At 25.8% G+C, this 19,566-nt stretch overlaps 2 protein-coding genes across 4 annotated transcripts in view; one reads left to right on the top strand and one right to left on the bottom strand.

Annotated features, from left to right (window-relative positions):
* The window catches only part of LOC122510331 (inositol-trisphosphate 3-kinase B), a 27,398-nt gene extending 11,320 nt beyond the window's left edge, over nt 1-16,078 (top strand). For 2 of the 3 annotated variants that reach the window (XM_043624894.1, XM_043624892.1), the window contains exons 5-8: nt 11,298-11,378; nt 11,665-12,030; nt 12,208-12,420; nt 15,115-16,078. In XM_043624894.1, the coding sequence (XP_043480829.1) occupies nt 11,298-11,378; nt 11,665-12,030; nt 12,208-12,420; nt 15,115-15,444 (990 nt within the window). In that variant the 3' untranslated portion in view covers nt 15,445-16,078. Of the gene's footprint in view, nt 1-1,683; nt 2,529-11,297; nt 11,379-11,664; nt 12,031-12,207; nt 12,421-15,114 lie in introns of those variants that run through there. The other variant, XM_043624895.1, reaches the window with a different exon arrangement.
* Nucleotides 15,867-19,566, bottom strand: part of LOC122510328 (nuclear factor related to kappa-B-binding protein) — an 18,774-nt gene continuing 15,074 nt past the window's right edge. The window contains exon 15 of the mRNA XM_043624887.1: nt 15,867-17,438. Coding sequence (XP_043480822.1) covers nt 17,004-17,438 — 435 coding nt within the window. The 3' untranslated portion in view covers nt 15,867-17,003. The remainder of the gene's footprint in view (nt 17,439-19,566) is intronic.

Here is a 19,566-nt window from a genome sequence, read left to right as displayed (position 1 = left end):
ATCACTACAAATTGAACAGAGAAAAAAAAGAATCGAGAAAAAGAAAAATTCAAATTTTCAAGCAAAGGAAAAACTTAGACAATTTTTTCTCGAGTTTTTAATTTAATTCTGAATAAAAATGAAAGTGTTCAGTTGATGTAATTGAAGTTTTTTCTTCGAAAAAGAAAAAGAGAAGTAGAAAAAAAAGGTTTGTTTAAAAAGGATTCTCGTCAAAAACTTTCACACCTGCAGAGTTGCTAATTGAAACATTCGTTAAATTCAATTTTAACGAGAGATAATCTTTTTTTTTCAAAGAAGAAATAAAATCAGTACAAACAAGTCTGACAGAGAAACGAACAATATTATGTGTACCGTGTTCATAAAAATGTAGGGGAGCAAATTCTGAGCAAGTCTCTTAAGTAATGACCATCCTCGAGCCAGTCAGTCACTCAGTCAGTCACTCTCGGTAATTCACTTCGCTCTTGGATTCTGCTTTCTTTATTCGGTCATAGAATCTCGATATGAGATTTATAGAAAACATTTATAGTTTCGTGATTTAAGGCAATTTTCCTTTATTATTCAAAAGGGATTTTTGGCAAAAAATTCAAAATTTCGATCGGTAAACATTTTTGTTCTTTTCTCGAAAATACCAAATACGTAAAATTGAAACAAATTTTCAAATATAAATAAAAGAAAAAAAAGAATTTTTTCTATATTAGAATTTTATTCTCTAGAAATTTTTCCAACTGGAGGGAAATTTTTTTTTTCAAAACTAAAAATGGAAAGATTGTTTTGAAAGTGAAAATGAATGGTGTTTTTTTAACTTCTTCTTCTTCTTCAAACTGAACGTTGAATTTTAGTGGCATTTCAATCCCAAATTTGTGACACTGCAAAATATAAAGTATGTACGAGTTTGCAAAAGCTGTTTCCTTTTTCGGTCCGATGGCCAAGGAACATTGGATTTTTATGACGTCGAATCGTTTTATTTTTTTGTATATACATGCTTACCGATTGCATGTTTATATCTCATTAATAAAATTGCCATCAAGTTGTCCAAAATTCATTTGGACTTGGAACCAGGAAGAAATGTCAAATTATTTTTTCTTCCTCTTTTCTTTAAGTGCTTATTGAAAAAAAAACAATACCGTATTAACGAGATTTTTGTTAATTATCCTTTGAAAAAAAAATTTTTTATTATCCTTTAACGATCTCAGTCATTTAGGAGAATGGATTTTAAGTGTCTGTGAAAGCATTAAATTTTCACCGTCGAAAAAAAAATGAAAACTGCCTCGGGTTGACTTTTGAAAATCCAATCAAATTCGTTTAACGTCTTTATTAAATACTCGCTTGATTTTGCAAAAACATTCTTCACTAAATTGAATATTTCTTTCAAAATCCGGAATTTTCGTTCAATTCACGAAAAAAAAAATTTTTTTCTCTTTCTTTGCAAAATTGGAGAATAAAATTTTTGTCGCCGAAATTAATGATTAGTTTTTCTTTTTTTCACGGAAAAATAAACATCTTTTGGCTTAACAGACTCATGACGTGAGCAAAGCGTATAAAAGATAAGATTTACAATTTTTTCTCTTCTCACGAGAAAGGTACATATCTACTTGTTCAGTTGAGATTATGGGTAAAATTTTTTTTCAGGAGGGAAATAAACGCGCGTAAGTAACCAATATAGAAAGTCGCTTTAGTTCACTTTTGTTGGTTGAAACGCAACCAAGTCTCCCTTGTTTGAATACAGAAATAATTTTCGATTCAAAATAATTCGATCTGAATAGAATAATAATTTTTTTTTATTTTTATTACTAATTCATTTTTAATAATTTTTAATAAAAAGTGACAATTTTCAGTCAAATGAAATTTAATGAAAATAAAAGTGCATAAACAAATAAATTTTCATCAGTGAAAAAAAAAATTCTCAGAACTCTGCTCCGTATACAGTGTAAAAATTTTTGACGAGAAAAAAACAATAATGAACAATTACGATTGCATAAACGGAAATAAACAATTTGTAACAATTGAGAGGAAAAAACATGTTTTTGAAAAAATTATCTCTATTGCTTGAATTTATTTTTTTCGAATAATATAATTGAAAATTTGAATTTTTATTTTTCGAGAAAAAAGAATTTGTGAGAAATTTTGTTTTTATTTCTCTCTATTTTGAAAAGAAGGGAAAAAGAAAAGAAAAAAAAAAGAAAATGATGGATACTGAGGATAAAGAAGCAAATTCACGGTGCTCGAAGATGACGCAGAATCCAACAACGCCAACGTCTCCGTGTTTAAATCTAATGGAGCAACTTCTCTTGGCGAAGATTGAGAGACAATCAGTTTCGGATAATCACGACGATAATCTTCATCTTCTGAAAAATAAATCATTGCTTTTGAGAACTGATTCAATGGACAGTCAAACAAGTACGAGTACATTTGGTTCAATTATTTCCAATGAATCTGCATCGTTTAGTCGTTACTGCAAGTGTGACGATTGTCTTTTGGGAATTGTTGATAAATATCAACAGAATTCGTCGTCGATTGGAAGAAAAAAGGTAATCTAACAGGCAAAATCAGATATTTTCTTTTTTTGAGATAATATAAAGTCTATCACCTGAGAAGGTGATGAGAATATGTAAAAATTGATTTCTTGTCGAAAAATTGCGAAATTTCTCTTGTTCAATTGTAGTGGTTCTTTTTTTTTTAATTTAAAAATTTTACGGCTATTGAGGTAAAAAAAATCGATATCAATTTGTAGGAATCGTTAATTTATTTTTCTATCGGAAAAAGCTTTGGGTTGGATTCATAATATTTGAAATAATATTTTGAAAATATTTCACTCAATTTAATATGATACGAATGTCCAAAATAGAAAAGTGAGTCATAAAATTTTGAACTCTATTTGAAATTTATTATTTGAGTACAAATCCATCATTTTTATTTCTCAATTAAAATTATATTTTTTTTATTTTTCCAATTATTTTATTTTCATAACATTTATATTTAGAAATCTTTAATTTTTTTCAAAATTAAATTTTTATTTTTAATTACCTACGTAGATGTATTTTTTTAATTTTCGAAATCATTTTATTTTTGAAATATTTATATTTAGAAATCTTCAATTTTTTCCAAAATTACTTTTCTATTTTTTAATTAGATATATTTTTTAATTTTTGAAAAAATTTTATTTTTCAATATTTATATTTAGAAATCTTTAATTTTTTCAAAATTAAATTTTTATTTTCTAATAATAATATTGTTTTTTATTTTTAAAATAATTTTCATTCTTATTTTCTAATTATAATATTGTTTTTTATTTTTTAAATAATATTATTTTAAAAATGTTTATATTTAGAAATCTTCCATTTTTGTTCGAAATTAAATTTTCTTTTCTATTTTCTAATTATAATATTGTTTTTTATTTTTGGAATAATTTTATTTTAAAAATATTTATATTTAGAAATCTTCAATTTTTGTTCAAAATTAAATTTTAATTTTTGTTTTCTAATTATAATATTGTTTCTTATTTTCGAAATAATTTTAGTTTAAATTTATATTTAGAAATCTTCAATTTTTTTTTGCAAAATTAAATTTTTTGAAAATAGATTCTTTTGACTCATAATCCAATTTTGATTCTTGTATTTTGAGATATATTTTTCTAGAGAGAAAAGAGTTAAATAAATTTATAGAAGAGTGATAGAAAAAAACCTTAATTTCAACATTTTGCTTTTCAAAAAAGATTCATTGAAAAATAACTCTCACTAATTGACAAAAAAATCGCGTATAAAATTCATGAAACATTTTTATATCACTGAAACAATATTTGAATAATAGTTTTCATTTGAAAAAATATTCTATTAATATTTTTTATTTGAAAAAATATTCTGTGTTAATATTTTTCATTTAAAAAAAAATATTCTATTTTTTTCTCAGCTGATTCTTATTTTATTTTTTTTTCTCATACATCAAAAAGAAAAAAATATTTAAATTTGCAAATAATTTGTTAGTCGACCTTGAAAAGTGTCAGGAACAAATTTATATACTTAATTTTCTTTTTTATATTACACTGATTCAGTCATGATGTTGATGCGAATCATGACTGCAGGCCATTTAGTTCCGCTCGTTAACTCCTCTTGTCTCAATACGTGTCAATTTTATCCTGCTCGTCGATGAATCGACGTGATAGTTGGTAAATTTGTAACAAATTCTCAATTGAGAGTAAAATACAAATTTTATTGTCGAAAAGAATTCCTCTTCTTGTCTTTAATTCACATTTTTTTTTCCATTTCGAATTACCTCCTCGTTTTAGTGTTGACGAGATTTTTGGAAATTTACCAAAAGAATTATTTTTCATCTATTCTAGAGTATCATTTGTTATAGAAAGTTTTATATTTTATTTCCATTTGTTTTTTATTGGTTTAATTTAATTTATTTATTTTTTTTATAAATTTTAGAGTTTCGTACACAAAATGGACCAAAGTTTCGCTTTTTATCAAGAAAAAAATTTTTTAGAGCGATTTTTCGATTCTGAAAGGAAATTTTCTCACAAGAAATGACTTTCGGATAATGATAGGTTTATATTTAGTTGAAGTGAATAGAAAAAAATTTTATTGCACCCACTAGTCGGTAAAATAAATGACACTATTTCTCTTTGCCTTGTTCGTTCACCATTGCCGTTCCCTTTCGATTTTAGTTTTATTACTCAATCCTGATATCAATTAACGAACGGTCTCGTTTCTTCTCGTCCCACTATGTGGCTCTACTCATTTTAGACAAGTTTCCAATTTCAAAGAATTTAGCGAGAGAGATTCATTTTCAATAGAAAAAAATACACTTTCCTCCATTCTTCGTTTATTTTCGAAATCCATTTTTTGTGAAGGTCAAATTTATTTGTCAAATTTAATTTCCTAAAGAAGCTTTTGTGACTATTTACGGAGTAAATTTCCCGTTACTTTTGGAATGAAGAGTTTTTTTTGTAATTTCACAATTTTTTTTGGGGAGAAAATTATTTAGAACGATAAATTTAACATTGATTAATGAAGGAAAAAAAGCTGCGGGCAGTTTGAAAGTTTTATGTGAAAAACGTGATTTTTGTGTGAAAAAGATTTAGTTCTACTTGAGGAATATTGAGATTATCGCAGCACGTGGCGATTGTGTGAAGATACTTTTACATTTATATAATGAGTGACGAGAAAAAATTTTACACGTGCGTTGGATTTGTATTTTTCTTCTCTCTTTTTTTGTAATTTCACGTATTTTAAAAGTAAAATTTTGTTTTCATTTGGGAAGTTTTTTTCTTCGACTCCTCTCGAGTTAATTCATATACGAATTTTAAATCAGTTACATTGCGGATTGTTTTTTCTTATATGACAGTAATTGCAATTCGTTTCAAGTGAGTGCAATATTATTAAAATAAAATTTGCAAAATTCACTGCCAATTCAGAATGAGAAAGAAATGTCTCGAAAAATGTAATTTTTTGGTTTAATTCTTTCGTTTGGTGCAATTATTTCGTTTATTCTTTGGTTTCTTTTTTATTTCGTTTATTTTTTTGTTTAATTTTTTTTTATGTATTTATTTTTCAGAATTAGTTCCCTTTTTTAATTTCACTTTCGTTTATTCTTTTCTATTTCGTTTATTTTTGATTTTTTCTTTTTGATTTCGTTTCCTTATTAACTTGAATTTTTCCCCTCTTTTTCCTTTTTTCTCTTTATGACTTTTTCGATTTTTGTATTTTTTAACTTTTTAATTTTCGAATTTTCAAATCTTTTTACTTTTTAAATTTTTGAATTTTCGAATTTTCGAATTTTCGAAGTTTCCAAGTTTCGAAGTTTTAAAGTGAGTGAATTTTTTTTAAGCAATTAAAACGTCATTGCATTTTGTCACAAGTGGTGGTAATTAAATTTTCTATTTTTTTTAGTACAAAAAGGAACACGAGGACGGATGACACTCGTCTTCTAATTGTTTGGCATGAAATGAAATGAGCTGACAGTATTTAGTGGCATATTTTTCTAGTTAATACAATGCCTATTCAGGAATTACATGCAGGAGTCATTAAGAATGTGAAATAACCTCGAATCGAATAAAAGTGTGATACGAAAGAAGAAGAAAAAAAAACAATCTGTCTTCTTTGAAAAACTCGGGAATATCAAATGTCTTTTGCTTTTTCCTTGCACGTAGCAAGCATTAACTTATGTCGCATTTAACAAGAAGGAAACTTAATGCCCACCTATAAGAGCTCTAAAGTGTAAAATTACCTATACGTTTGAATTATAATCGAAATGGCAATTTCAACAAATTAATTTTCTTATTATTGCTCATTTTCTTTTATTCACTTTTATTCACAATAATTATCTTTTATTTTCCAAATTAGAAAAACATTTTCAATTTCACTGATCTACTTAATTACTTAATTACTTAAATTTTTAATTTTTAATTTAAAATTTAAAATTTTTAGATTTTTTAATTAAATTAAGATCGATATTTTTGAAATTCTATCTTATTATTGCTCATTTTCTGATCTTTATTTTTTTATCCATTTCAATAATTAACATTTATTTTCCAAATTTAGTAAACTTTCAGTTCTCTTGATTTAATTATTTTAATTTTCGCAATTTTTATAAATTTTTTTTTTAATTACGATCGATATTTTTGTTAACATTTAGATTTTTATTTCCAAATTCACTTTTTGTTGTTTGGTCATTAAAAATTTGCAATTTCTGCTTTTATTGTTATTTGTTCAAAAATACTTTTCAAATTCTAGAAATGATCGTCAAGGAAATTGAATTCAGAACATTGTGACCTTCTTAAGGTTTCGGGACTCAAGTTTGCTTTTCTTATTTAAATAAAAAAGGCAGAAATTAACATAGAGTACGCCAGCGCCTTGAACTGACTACAATTTCATTTTTTCTTTTTTCTCTCTGCAGGACCTTATATTTTTTTACAATTTAATTTTAATTAACAAAAAAGTATTTTTGTTGGATTTTAAAGAATTCTTTTTCGCCTTTTTTCTTTTCTTTTTTTCCTTTTTTAAATAAATATTTTTTTATTTATTATTTTTATTATTCAGAAAAAATGTCTAATTAATCGTAATTCGAGACAAGGTCTCATTATTATGAGAATGTATAATAATTAATCATTTTTGTTTATCATTGAGTTCTTATATTAAGTTTAAGTTAAAAATTTTTGCGTTTCACAGAGAAGTTGCCACAGAATGTTTTTCTATTTTCATGATCAAACTCAAAAACATTGAAGTAAATCACAATATATAAATAATTTATTCAAGTTACATAAATTTTCTATATTTTTTTTTCTTTACACTTATACGATTATAATGTTTCTTAATCGGGGAGGGAGCAAAAAAAAAAAAGAATATTTTATTAATAGTCAATTATGAATTGACGCCATAAATGAAGAAATTTAATTTCGAAACATTAATAACAAAAACGAACGCAATTTACGTGTGAAACAATCGAAAAACTTGAATTAAACACTAAAAAAAATTATAATTGCAAAAAAGATTATTAAATTCAATTTTTTTTTTCGAAAATTTTAATAATTGAGTCGCAATTTTTTTTCTCTACCTTTAATGACTTTATTGTTATCTTTTTTATTGTATATAGTTTTCTTTTGTTGGAAAAAAAGATTGATTCTTGTTAAGGCACGAATTTTGATTATATAATCGTAATAATGAAAAAAAAGAAGGAAAAAGAAGAAGTGGAAGTCAAATAAATTATTGTGAAAGGTTCATAAATATAAATTTAGCGAAAATTCTCTTTGTGACATAAATTCGTGTAACGGAATAAAAAAAAATATAATTATGAAAAAAACGCCTGCAGGTTGTCTGCATCTATTTAACATATGTGCGTAAGCAGACTTATTGTCGAATTACAGAATAAAGTTTTTCATTTAAATTTTAAGTGAAAGCTGTGCGCCCAAAAAGTGTATATAAATAATTCACTCTCGTTTTTTTTTCGTCAGGAAACAATTTTTTTAATATTCATACATAAGGCGATAATTTTAAGTTTAATTTGATTTTTCGTATTTTAATTTTCGGATTTTAATTTTTAATTTCTAATTTCCAATTTTTAATTTTTAATTTCTAATTTCCAATTTTTAATTAAAAATTTTTGTATACCTATATTTCTAAATTGTTTTCATATTATTATTTTTTAGTTAATAATTGTGAAAACTAGATTTTTCTTTAATTCGAAAATTATTTTTGTTTTGATTGTGTGGATAAATTTAAAAAGTGAAATTTAGCTTTTTGTGACGATGTTAAGATAATATGTTTATTCATGTATTCTTGAATGAAGGATATTCTTATAATTTGTATAATTATATCGAGTTTTTTTCTCTATTGATTTTTTTTCTGCATACGATTTATAAACACATCTTTATTCACGCTCATCGAGTGAAATAATTATTATAATCGATTTAGATCATCGCGTACGCGTATCGCAACGAGGCGAATGTGAATTGACGGTCGTCGGCTAATAACGTATGTATGTACGTTAATTAGTTGGCTACCAATGACGCATTTACATCGGGGGAACAATCGCGCCGTCTCTTTTATACAACTCGTAAACGTACGGAAACACACCACCACTTTCGCAACATCGTGTTCAGATGATCAAAAGTCAATTCATCCCACTGTCGATTCAGTATTTCCAAGGCATCCTCGCTATCAAAAGCTGTCCTCCTCCAGAGCATTTTTTCCCCTCACGAATTTTCAATTTGTAAATTTTTATTTTCTTCTTTTTGAGTGTCTCAAAAGTGATTAATTTCGATTTTTCAATTCGAATGAAAAGGAAATAAACGATTTTTGAAAATAGAAAGTTTTTTTTCGAGAAAGGAAATTGTCGTTTGAGGAAGTGAAAGAAAACGTAAGCAAAGTTTTCTTTTTTTTAGGAAAAGATTGAAAAGTGACGAGGAAGATAAAAGGAAAAAAAATGAAAACGTCAAAGCAAGATGGGAATATATTAATATTTTCATACGTAATAGTCGGACAGTCACGAGGAAAATGGCGCCTGTAAATTAAACTTGTCTGGATTTTTAATAAACATTTAATTTCAATTCTCTTTCTTCAGTTTCTCTGGTCAACTGGAAAAAGTCAGAAAGAAAGAGTAAGAAATAAATACGACAAAGAAAGAATAAGAAAAAAGTACAAAAAAAAGACTAAAAAAAAACTAAAAGACTAACAAAAATTGTACCAAAGGAAAAAAATGAAAATACAAAATTGTTCTGGATTGAAAGTGAAAAATTTGCCGGAAGCATTATTTTCTGTTAAATGTTTCAATCAAATTAAATGAAATATTTTTTTTTCGCAAAGTGACAAGGATAATGAGAGCATTATTACTGTGAGCACTGAGAGTGCGATTTAACGAGACAGAAAAAAAGGAATAAAAATTATGAACGTTTTTTTTTTCAAGAGACCAGGTGCGGAAACGAAACACATCGTGTGAGGTCAAGAGCGATTAAAAAGTAGCACACACGCTTTCCATCCTCGACGACGAGGAGGAGCACAAGAAGAAGAAGAACGTGGGTGAAGTTCAGTTCTCCGATGCCAATCCATTCGGGCACAAGTAATTTTTCAACGAAAATTCCAAAATCCACAAAGTTCCTAGTTTTTTCAGTGCGAAAATGAAAAATTCTCCCACCTCTGGAATGAACAAATAAAAATTAGAAAACTGAATAAAGTAAACAATTAAATATACAATCTAAAAAATTAAATACGAACTCTAAGGAATTAAATACGAAAACAAAAAAATTAAGTATAAACTCTAAGGAATTAAATACAAAAATTAAATACGAAAACCAGAATTAAATATAACAAATTTCAAAGAAGAAGAGAAAAAAAAATACAAAATGCAGAAAACATTTGATCATGTGATACCGACGATAGTTTGTACACGAGTGAATTTCGGGGAAAATGGCTTGCACATGGATGAAATTGAATGCGAACGGAAGTCGAAGAACAAAAGAATTGCGAGATCACGAACGCGAAGAAATTCGAGACGTTTGTCAATAAATTTAGCGGCGCGATCGTCATCATCATCGAGGAGTCCATCACCATTGGCGGCGAAATTTCGATCGTCCACAGACGATTTAAAACGTGCTGAAGTACAACAGGAAGCGGATGTGAACGTTCCATTTAGTCCCGGTTATCGGGAATATCTACAATTATTGAATGTACCAACGTTCGGTTATGCGCAAAATTTAGAATGGAGCGAAAATAGTGGCGATGATCTCAGCTCTGAATGGGATTCTGATCAATCAGCCAGATCATTGGATATTCGTAACGTTGATGACAATATAAACTCGAAGGTAAAATTCACTGCGTGGTATTTTTTTCCACTCTCCTCTATTCTTACGTTATCGTCATTCGTGATCTTTTTCTGAATCTTTCAGAATTTTTCATTATTAGAAATTACTGGCAATTTATATTTGCAATTTATATTTATGAGTTATATTTATAATTTATATTTGCAATTTATATTTACAATTTATATTCGCAATATAAATAAATTATATTTATAATTTCTATTTACAATTTACATACTCAAAATTTATCATTTTTAAAATCATTTCACAATTTTGAATTATTTGAATTTAATTGTAATTATTGTGGTACGGAATAATTTTCTCTTTTATTTGTTTGGAAATTCTAAATCGCACCCGTTTAAATGTTATCGAGTATTTTTTTAAAAATAGAATTTACAACCAAGCGAATTTAAAATGTTTGAAGCGAATAACTCGATTTCTCGTTTGAAGTGATAAGAAATAAAAGAAAAAAAATTTACAGTCGAGAAAATAACTGCATAACTCTTTAGTTTTATTTGCCTTTTTTTATCAAGGTCCAAGTTCAAGTCTAATTCAAAGGTAAAGGAACGAGTAATTATGTCACAATTCCATTATCTATTTGAACTTTGACGATTATTATTATTACACTGTCATTATCGGTTATAAAGGCCATATAAAAATGTTAATTTTAGTGAAAAGGTTTTTCAACTTCGCTATATAAATAACCGCGAATGATTATTATTAATGGTTTGAGATTAATTAGTTGCTGATAATAATTTTGAATGAATGGAAAGTTTAAGAAACGATAACAAAAATTTAATTGCACTATATTTTTGGGGGGAAAATTCTTCAAAAACGAGAGTAAAAAAAAATTTTTTTGGGGGAAAATATTTAAAAACGAGAGTAAAAAAAATATTTTTTAGGAAAAATATTCAAAAACGAGGGTAAACATAAAAATATTTTTTGTGAGAATTTTGATTCTCTACTTAATGAAAATTTTTAATTTTCTATTTATTTGTTTCAGACTTCCGGATGGAGAAAACTCAGAAATATTGTTCACTGGACGCCATTCTTTCAGACTTACAGAAAACAAAAATATCCTTGGGTAAATTAATGTTTTCAATACTGAATATTAAATTTTAATAATTATTCTTATGAATTTTGATAAATTAACGTAGATTTCAATTACTTTAATTATTTATATTTTTAATGTACATTCAATTAACTTATTTAACTCCTAATTTAATCTTCAATTAACTAATTTAACTCAGAATTTATTTAATTTCATGATTTTTGGATTAAAATTTTCAATTAAAAGAAAATACGAATTTTTACTTGAATTTAATTTGAATTCGAATTATAATAAATGTTTTTTCTTTTTTTGGAAATAGGTTCAATTAACAGGTCATCAGGGGAATTTTAAAGCTGGACCAACTCCGGGAACTATTTTAAAGAAACTGTGTCCCCAAGAGGAGGCGTGCTTTCGTTTATTAATGCACGACATTTTAAGGCCTTATGTACCTGAATTTAAAGGAGTTCTGGATGTTCGAGAGGCGGAAGAAAGAAGTCAACAAGAAGTTGATTCAATGATGACGAGGGAAGGTGAAAGTGAAGCAGATAAAAGAACAGTTATCTCTTCGTACCTTCAACTTCAAGATCTTTTGGGCGATTTTGAAGAACCTTGCGTTATGGATTGCAAAGTTGGTGTACGAACCTATTTGGAATCTGAACTCGCTAAAGCCAAAGAACGACCCAAGGTAATTGATAAAATAAATAATTACAATCAACCAAAAAATAAAGTGAATGAAATTATAATTTTTTTTTACAAATTAGCGACTACTTTTTAATTTCTTTTACAAATTAGCGAGTATTTTTTAATTTTCTACGAATTAGGGAATAATTTTTCAATTCTAATAAATGGTTTGATGTTACAGTTGAGAAAGGACATGTACGAGAAAATGGTACAGGTTGATCCAACGGCACCGAGTGCCGAAGAGCGAAGACTTCAGGGAGTTACGAAGCCTCGTTACATGGTTTGGCGAGAAACAATTTCAAGTACCGCGACCCTCGGTTTTCGAGTTGAAGGAATCAAATTAGCTCGCGGCGGTTCAACAAAAGACTTCAAGACGACGCGAACACGAGAGCAGGCAAGTAACTCAATTTCTTCTCTTTATTTTAGTTTTCAAATTTTATTTTATTATATATTAATAATAATAATTAATTACTATTAGTAAGTGATTACTATTATTTGCATTTAGTAAATAATTACCATTATTTTCCGAATAAATTGATGAAATTTCGTAAAATTGAATTCTAAACGAATAGATTTGAAAATTCTCAAAGAACTTTTTCAAAAATTATTAAAAACTTATTACTTTTTATTTACAAATAAAAATTTTTAAATAATTTCATAATCAATATTTAAAAAATTCACTTATTAAGTACAAAATTAATTATTATTGTTAATAGTTTCAAAAATTTTAATATAATTCTTCGCAAGAATTCAATTATTTTTATATAAATAATAACATTCTTCGGAAGAAATCAATTACTTTTATAAATAGTAAAATTTTTTGCAAAAATTCGATTATTTTTAACAAAATTTTAATAAAATTTTACAAATAAATTCAATTATTTTCCAAAATCTTAATAAACCCTTCGAAACAATTCAATTATTTTTATAAATTGTAAAATTTTTTGCAGGAATTTAATTATTTTTAAAACAATTTTAATTTAATTCCTCGGCAGAATATAAATATTTTCAAATATTTCCATAAAATTCAATTATTTCCTAAAATTTTAATAAATCCTTCGAAACAATTCAACAATCTTCATAAATACTAAAATTCTTTGCAGGAATTAAAATTATTTTCAATACAATTTAAATAAAATTATACGAAAGATTTAATTATTTTCAAAAATTTTTATAAAATTCAATTTCTACGAGAATTTAAAATTTTAATTTAAAACTTTAATTGAATTTCTCGAAAGCATTTAATTATTTTCAAATATTTCTATAAAATTCTTCAAAACAATTCAATTATTTTCTAAAATTTTAATAAATTCTTCGAAACATTTCAATTATTTTTATAAATAGTAAAATTTTCGCACAAATTCAATTCTCTTCAAAACAATTTTAATAGAATTCCTCATAAGAATTTAATTATTTTCTTAAATTTTAATAAATTCTTCTAAACAATACAATTATTTTTTAAATAGTAGTATTTTTGCAAAAATTCAATTATTTTTAAGATAATTTTAATTGAATTCAAGAAGAAGAAGAAGAATTCAATTTAAAAATTTTTTTAAAAAATATTTCGAATAAATCCAATTATTTTCTAAAATCTTAATAAACCCCTTGAAACAATTCAATTATTTTTATAAATAGTAAAATTTTTTGCAAAAATTCGATTATTTTTAACAAAATTTTAATAAAATTTTTACGAATAAATTCAATTATTTTCCAAAATCTTAATAAACCCTTCGAAACAATTCAATTATTTTTATAAATTGTAAAATTTTTTGCAGGAATTCAATTATTTTCAAAACAATTTTAATTTAATTCCTCGAAAGAATTTAATTATTTTTAAATATTTACATAAAATTCATTTATTTTCTAAAATTTTAAAAAAATCTTCGTAACAATTCCATTATTTTTATAAATAGTAAAATTCTTCGCAAGAATTAAATTATTTTTACAAATAATAAAATAATTTTTCTCAGGAATTCAATTATTTTTAAATACAATTTTAATAAAATTTTTTTTCATAAAATTCATTTGCTTTCGAAATTTTCAATTAAAATTATTAAACAAACTTCATTATTTTAAACAAATTTTCATAAATAAAAAAATTCTTCGAAGGAATTTAATTATTCTCTTCAAATTTTTTGATAAGGATTTTTTGCAAGAATTTAATGATGTTCAATATATTAATTGTAAAATTGAAAATATTTAATTGAATTGAAATGATGATTTCAATATTGTTACAGTAACAATACTCTTATTATATAAAATAATAATTTTCGTAGAATTTTCTAATAAAAATGGTTTTTTAAACATGAATTTCAGTTAAATTTTTGGATAATAATTGAATATTAAAAGAATTATAGCATGAATTTTTAGAAATAATTGTATTTTGAAAAAGTATAATTAAATTTTAAAAAAGTTTAATTGAATTTTTTAAAATTATATTTCAAGTTTTTATTTTCTAAATATTTAATTGAAGAACTTTCAAATAATCAAAATTTCGTAAAATTGAATTGTAAACAAATAGATTTCAAAATTCTCTAGAAACTTTTGCAAAAATTATTTAAAACAATTGATAATTGTTCATTTATTTCTTTTGAAGAATTTTAATAACATTTTTGAAATTAATTATATTTCTCGAAGAATTTACTTTAAATTGTATTGAAAATAATTGAAATCCTGTGAATAATTTTAATATTTATGAAAATAATTGAATTCTTACAACGAATTTTATTACATTTCTTTTAAATAATTGAAATCCTGTGAAGAATATTATTATTTATAAAAATAATTGAATTCTTGTGAAGAATTTTATTAAAATTTTTGTAAATAATTAAATTTTTCTTTCGAAAAATTTTATGGAAGTTTAAATTATCATTAAACACGAAATAGCGATCACTCCGAGTCGAAGACTCGGAGTGATCGATATCTTCATGTTTTATAATAATAATCTTGTTATTATATAAAAGTTATTGAATTTCAAAAAGTTTGAATTTGAAATTTTTGAAAATCTTAATTCCTTTGAAAAAATAATAAAAATTAAATAGATTAAAAAAAATTTGCAGAAACTTAATAGAATATGATTAATTTCCAGGTGACCGAAACGATAAAGCGATTCGTGAACGGTTATCCACATGCAGTTCAAAAGTACCTTCAAAGATTGAAAGCAATTCGAGCGACACTGAAAGCGTCGCCATTTTTTGCCTCCCACGAAGTTGTCGGCTCGAGTCTTCTCTTCGTTCACGATACGCGTAATGCCGGAATTTGGATGATTGACTTCGCCAAAACATTACCATTGCCGCAAAATTTATTGCGAATTCATCACGACGCCGAATGGCAAGTGGGCAATCACGAGGACGGCTATTTAATTGGAATTAATAATTTAATTGATATTTTCGAAGATATCAAAAATTCCGAGACGTAAAGAAAACAAACATATTTTTTGTTTTTCTTTGAATAAAAAAAAACAATTTTCATTTTTTTCAAAGAAAATGAAAAAGAGTATTCAACTAGTGAAAATTTTGTGAATTATAAATCAAACGTGGACTTTTTTAAAAGTGAGTGATACAACACTGTGTTCAAGATTTATAAACTTCATAATTAACGATAGATCAAAATTGACTTTTTCTATTTAAGAAAAAGAAATACTAAAAAATCGTTCGAAGAACGAACAGAATTTTTTTTGTAGAACAAAAAAATGTTAATTTTCATTTCTCGTAATTTATAAAATAAATTACGAGAATCACCAGACCAAAGACGCGGTGGCATTTTCCATGTCGCCTAGAAACTGAAAATTTTGTACATTTTTTAGAAAAAAAAGAAAAGAAAAAAAGAAGAGCGTTAGACTGTAATATTAATAGTTAATTTAATTTAAAGTTCGACGTATACATTAAGTTTTTATTTATATTGCGAATAATTATGAAAACAGTTTTTTTTTGCAAGATCTTCCGTATTTTGTAATCACAACTGTAAAATCATACATTTGTAAATTACATCACCTCACACTTTGTATTCACTTTTTGATCACAATCGCGTAATAAAAAAAAACATTTCAATTACGACTCTTGAATATTTCTTACACTGTTTTTTTTCCTTATTACTTAATTGTACAAATTAAAAAAAAGGAAGCAAAAAACTAAAACGCAAGCTCACAACTTGCGCTAACGACAGATAAAAACTGTCATTTTTTTTGTGAAAGACTAACGAGAAAAATGACGTCCGATAATCAAACCAGATCGTCAGAATAATTAAAGGAAACATTTTCGGAAAATCGTTATTTGACGAAATTATTTCTCTCTCCATTTGAGAGAAAAGTAGTTCCTTAAATTTCTATCAATGAATTAATGAATTTCTTTAATATTGGAAAACATTTTCTTATAAGAATAAATTTTATTTAAATTCTAAAAAAAACTTTTCCTATTGCGAAATATTTTCTTATAAGAAATTATTTTCTCGATTGGACAATGTACATATTTTTATAGTATAAGGAAAATAGTGTTCTCTCAAATGTGAGGGGAAATGAATTCTCCCAATTGGGAGATAAAATGTCATATTCTCTCTCAAAATAGGAGAAAAATTGCAATTTCTCATTTAGGAGAAAAATTATATTCTCTCAAATAAAGAGAGAAATATTTATAAATGTTTCTCTTTCAAGATGAAAGTATATTTTCTTTTTTGTACTAATTTTTAAAAAATAATTCTTTCAAATTCAAATGTCGTCCCTTTTCCAAAATTGAGATTCCTTTGCATTGTTTTTTTTAACTCTAAAGTTAATCTTATTAATTTTCTTTTTTTTTAATATACAATATTAATCGGAATTAATTTCTTTTTCCGATGGTCAAATATCATTAAATAATAATAGTAGAAAAAAATGTTTATCAACATCTTCAGCACTATTTAATAAATAATGAAATTAAAAATTTGATTCTTAATTTAAGAAAAAGAAGAGGGTAAAATTAACTAACTTTTTTTAAAAAAATCTTCTCACGGTGGATAAGTATTAGTTCTTGGTGGTTGTGTTTGAACGGTTTGCTGTTGATTTGTGGTTGTCTGCGTCGATGATATTGTCGTGGGTGCAATTACACGGGCATAAACAGCAGCACCTGTTGTCTTAAGACCGGCGGCTGTTGGTATCACTTTTAAACCATGTAAAGTTTTAATATTTAATAACTGACTGGGTAGAATAATTGGCTGTTGCTGTGACGATTGACCCTGTGGTGATTGCTTGCCGAGAATGACACCAGTTGCACCGGCACCAACTCCCACGCCTTTACTGCCACTGGCCAAAACAATTGGTTTGCCTGCAAGTTGAGCCGTTACCATTCGCACCGTTTGTCCTTGCGTTTGCTGTTGTTGCTGTTGATGATTGCTGACAATTATTTTCGGTGGGACGGACGAAGTCTGAGCCTGCGATACGACCTGTTGATGAAATTTTATTTCGAACAAATTAAAATATACATTTATCTACTTGATACAATTTTTAATTATGTAATTGAATTTTGTTTTAACCAAATTTTTGTTTAGTTATTTCAATACAGGATGGCAACCCTGTAATTAGTCAGGGAAATTAGGGAATTCACGGAAAAGTCAGGGAGAGTAGAACTTGTCAAGGAAATCAGGGAAAAGTCAAGGATTTTTATTAAAAATACTGGAAAAAATTAAACTTTTAGAATTTATAAGATTATTATATTTCTGACAATAATTTCTTTTTAAATAACGCTTAATTCTTCAAGAACTATTACAAAATTATTACTTATAAATTATTTAATAAATAATTTTATTTAAATATTTCAAAATTATTTCAATTTTAAAAGAGTTACGTTTACAATTTTCATAAATAAATGAACTTTAAAAGGTTTTAATTTGAAATTTTAGAAAATTTCAATTTTGAATGAATTTAATAAAAAAAAAATTTTAAAGAAATTAAATTTTTTAAAAGTTTTAATAATTCGATTTCTTCTGAAATTAGTTAAATTTTTTAATATATATTATATTAATTATTAAATGTCATGGATTTATAGAAGAATTTTTATTAAGAACACAAAAAATTGAATTTTAGAGAAGTTACAAATAACAAATGTTTAAAAAAATTCAATTATGTTCAAAAAATTTTAAAAATTCTTACCAAAATTTCAATTATCTTTAAAAATAATAAAATTTTTCTTCAAAAAAACATCGCGAGAGAGTGTGTGAGGATGGTTAAGAAAGGGAAAGCAATGAGAAGGAAAGATATTCCAAGATGGGAGAGAGAAAGAGGAGATGCGTTGGAGGAGGGAAGGAGATGGGGCGGAAATGAGAGGGAGGTGATGGAGGGTTGGAAGAAAAAGGATGAGAATGAGAGGTGGAGCAGGATAGTGGAGTCAAAATATAATAGATGGTATAGGATGGTGAGGGGAGAGAAGGAGCCGGGGTATTTAGGAAAAATGAAAAAGTATGAAAGTTGGAATAGATTGTGTAGGTTTAGAATGGGTGAAGGAGTGAAAGAGTGTAGGTATTGGATGGATGATGAAGAGAAAATGTGTAGGATGTGTGGGTTTCAGGTAGAAGATTGGAAGCATGTTTTGGAGGAATGTATGGGGGAAATTGAAGTGGGAGGGGTGGAGGGAGGGATGGGGGATAAAATTAAGTGGATTTTGGATGAGAATGGGAAAGGGGAAAAATGGATAGAAAGATTAGAAAGAATGAGAGAAGAGAGAATGTATTAGGGCCGATAAAGGGAGGGGTTTTTTGTATTGGGGTAAGGCAGTAATGCTTAAATATAAAAGGTAGTTTGTAAAGTTTTTAAATTTTGACGAAGCCAAAAAGGGCAAATTGGAACGGGAAACGGAAACCCGGTGCACTGGCGGATTGCGATTAGTAGATATAAGTAGAGCGTATTAAGTTTAGTTGTAAGTGAAAATGTATTTTAGTTTTAAGTAGAGGATGTGTATTAGGGAGTCTCGAACCCTGCGTGAGCAGGGAGAGTAAATAAAGATAATAATTTTCGTAAATAATAAAATGCTTTTTAGGAATTCAATTATTTTTAATACAATTTTTTCCGAATTCTTTACGTGAATTTAAATTTTGAGAAACATTCATTTATTTAATAAATTATTTATTTGTGTATTTAAATAATTGAATTATCGTAGAATTTTCTAATAAAAATTGATTTAAAAATGAATTTCCGTTTAAATTTTAGATAATAATTCAATATTACAAGCATTATAGCTTGAATTTTTTAGAAATAATTGAATTTTAAAAAAGTTTCATTGAATGTTTTCTGAAATTATTTTAAGTTTTTATTTTTTAAATATTTAATTGAAGAACTTTCAAATAATCAAAATTTCGTAAAATTGAATTGTAAACAAATAGATTTCAAAATTCTCTAGGAACTTTTGCAAAAATTATTAAAAATAATTGACAATTGGTAATTTATTCCTTTCGAAGAATTTTAATAAAATTTTTAAAATTAATAATATTTTTCGAAGAATTTACTTAAAATTTATTGTAGGTATTAGAAATAATTGATATTCTGTAAGGAATTTTATTATTTAGAAAATAATTAAAG

This window comes from Leptopilina heterotoma, unplaced genomic scaffold (genome assembly GCF_015476425.1).
Source record: "Leptopilina heterotoma isolate Lh14 unplaced genomic scaffold, ASM1547642v1 Lhet_68, whole genome shotgun sequence".
Classification (NCBI taxonomy): domain Eukaryota; kingdom Metazoa; phylum Arthropoda; class Insecta; order Hymenoptera; family Figitidae; genus Leptopilina; species Leptopilina heterotoma.
Note: the sequence above shows the minus strand (reverse complement) of the source record. Positions and strands in the feature narration are given on the sequence as shown.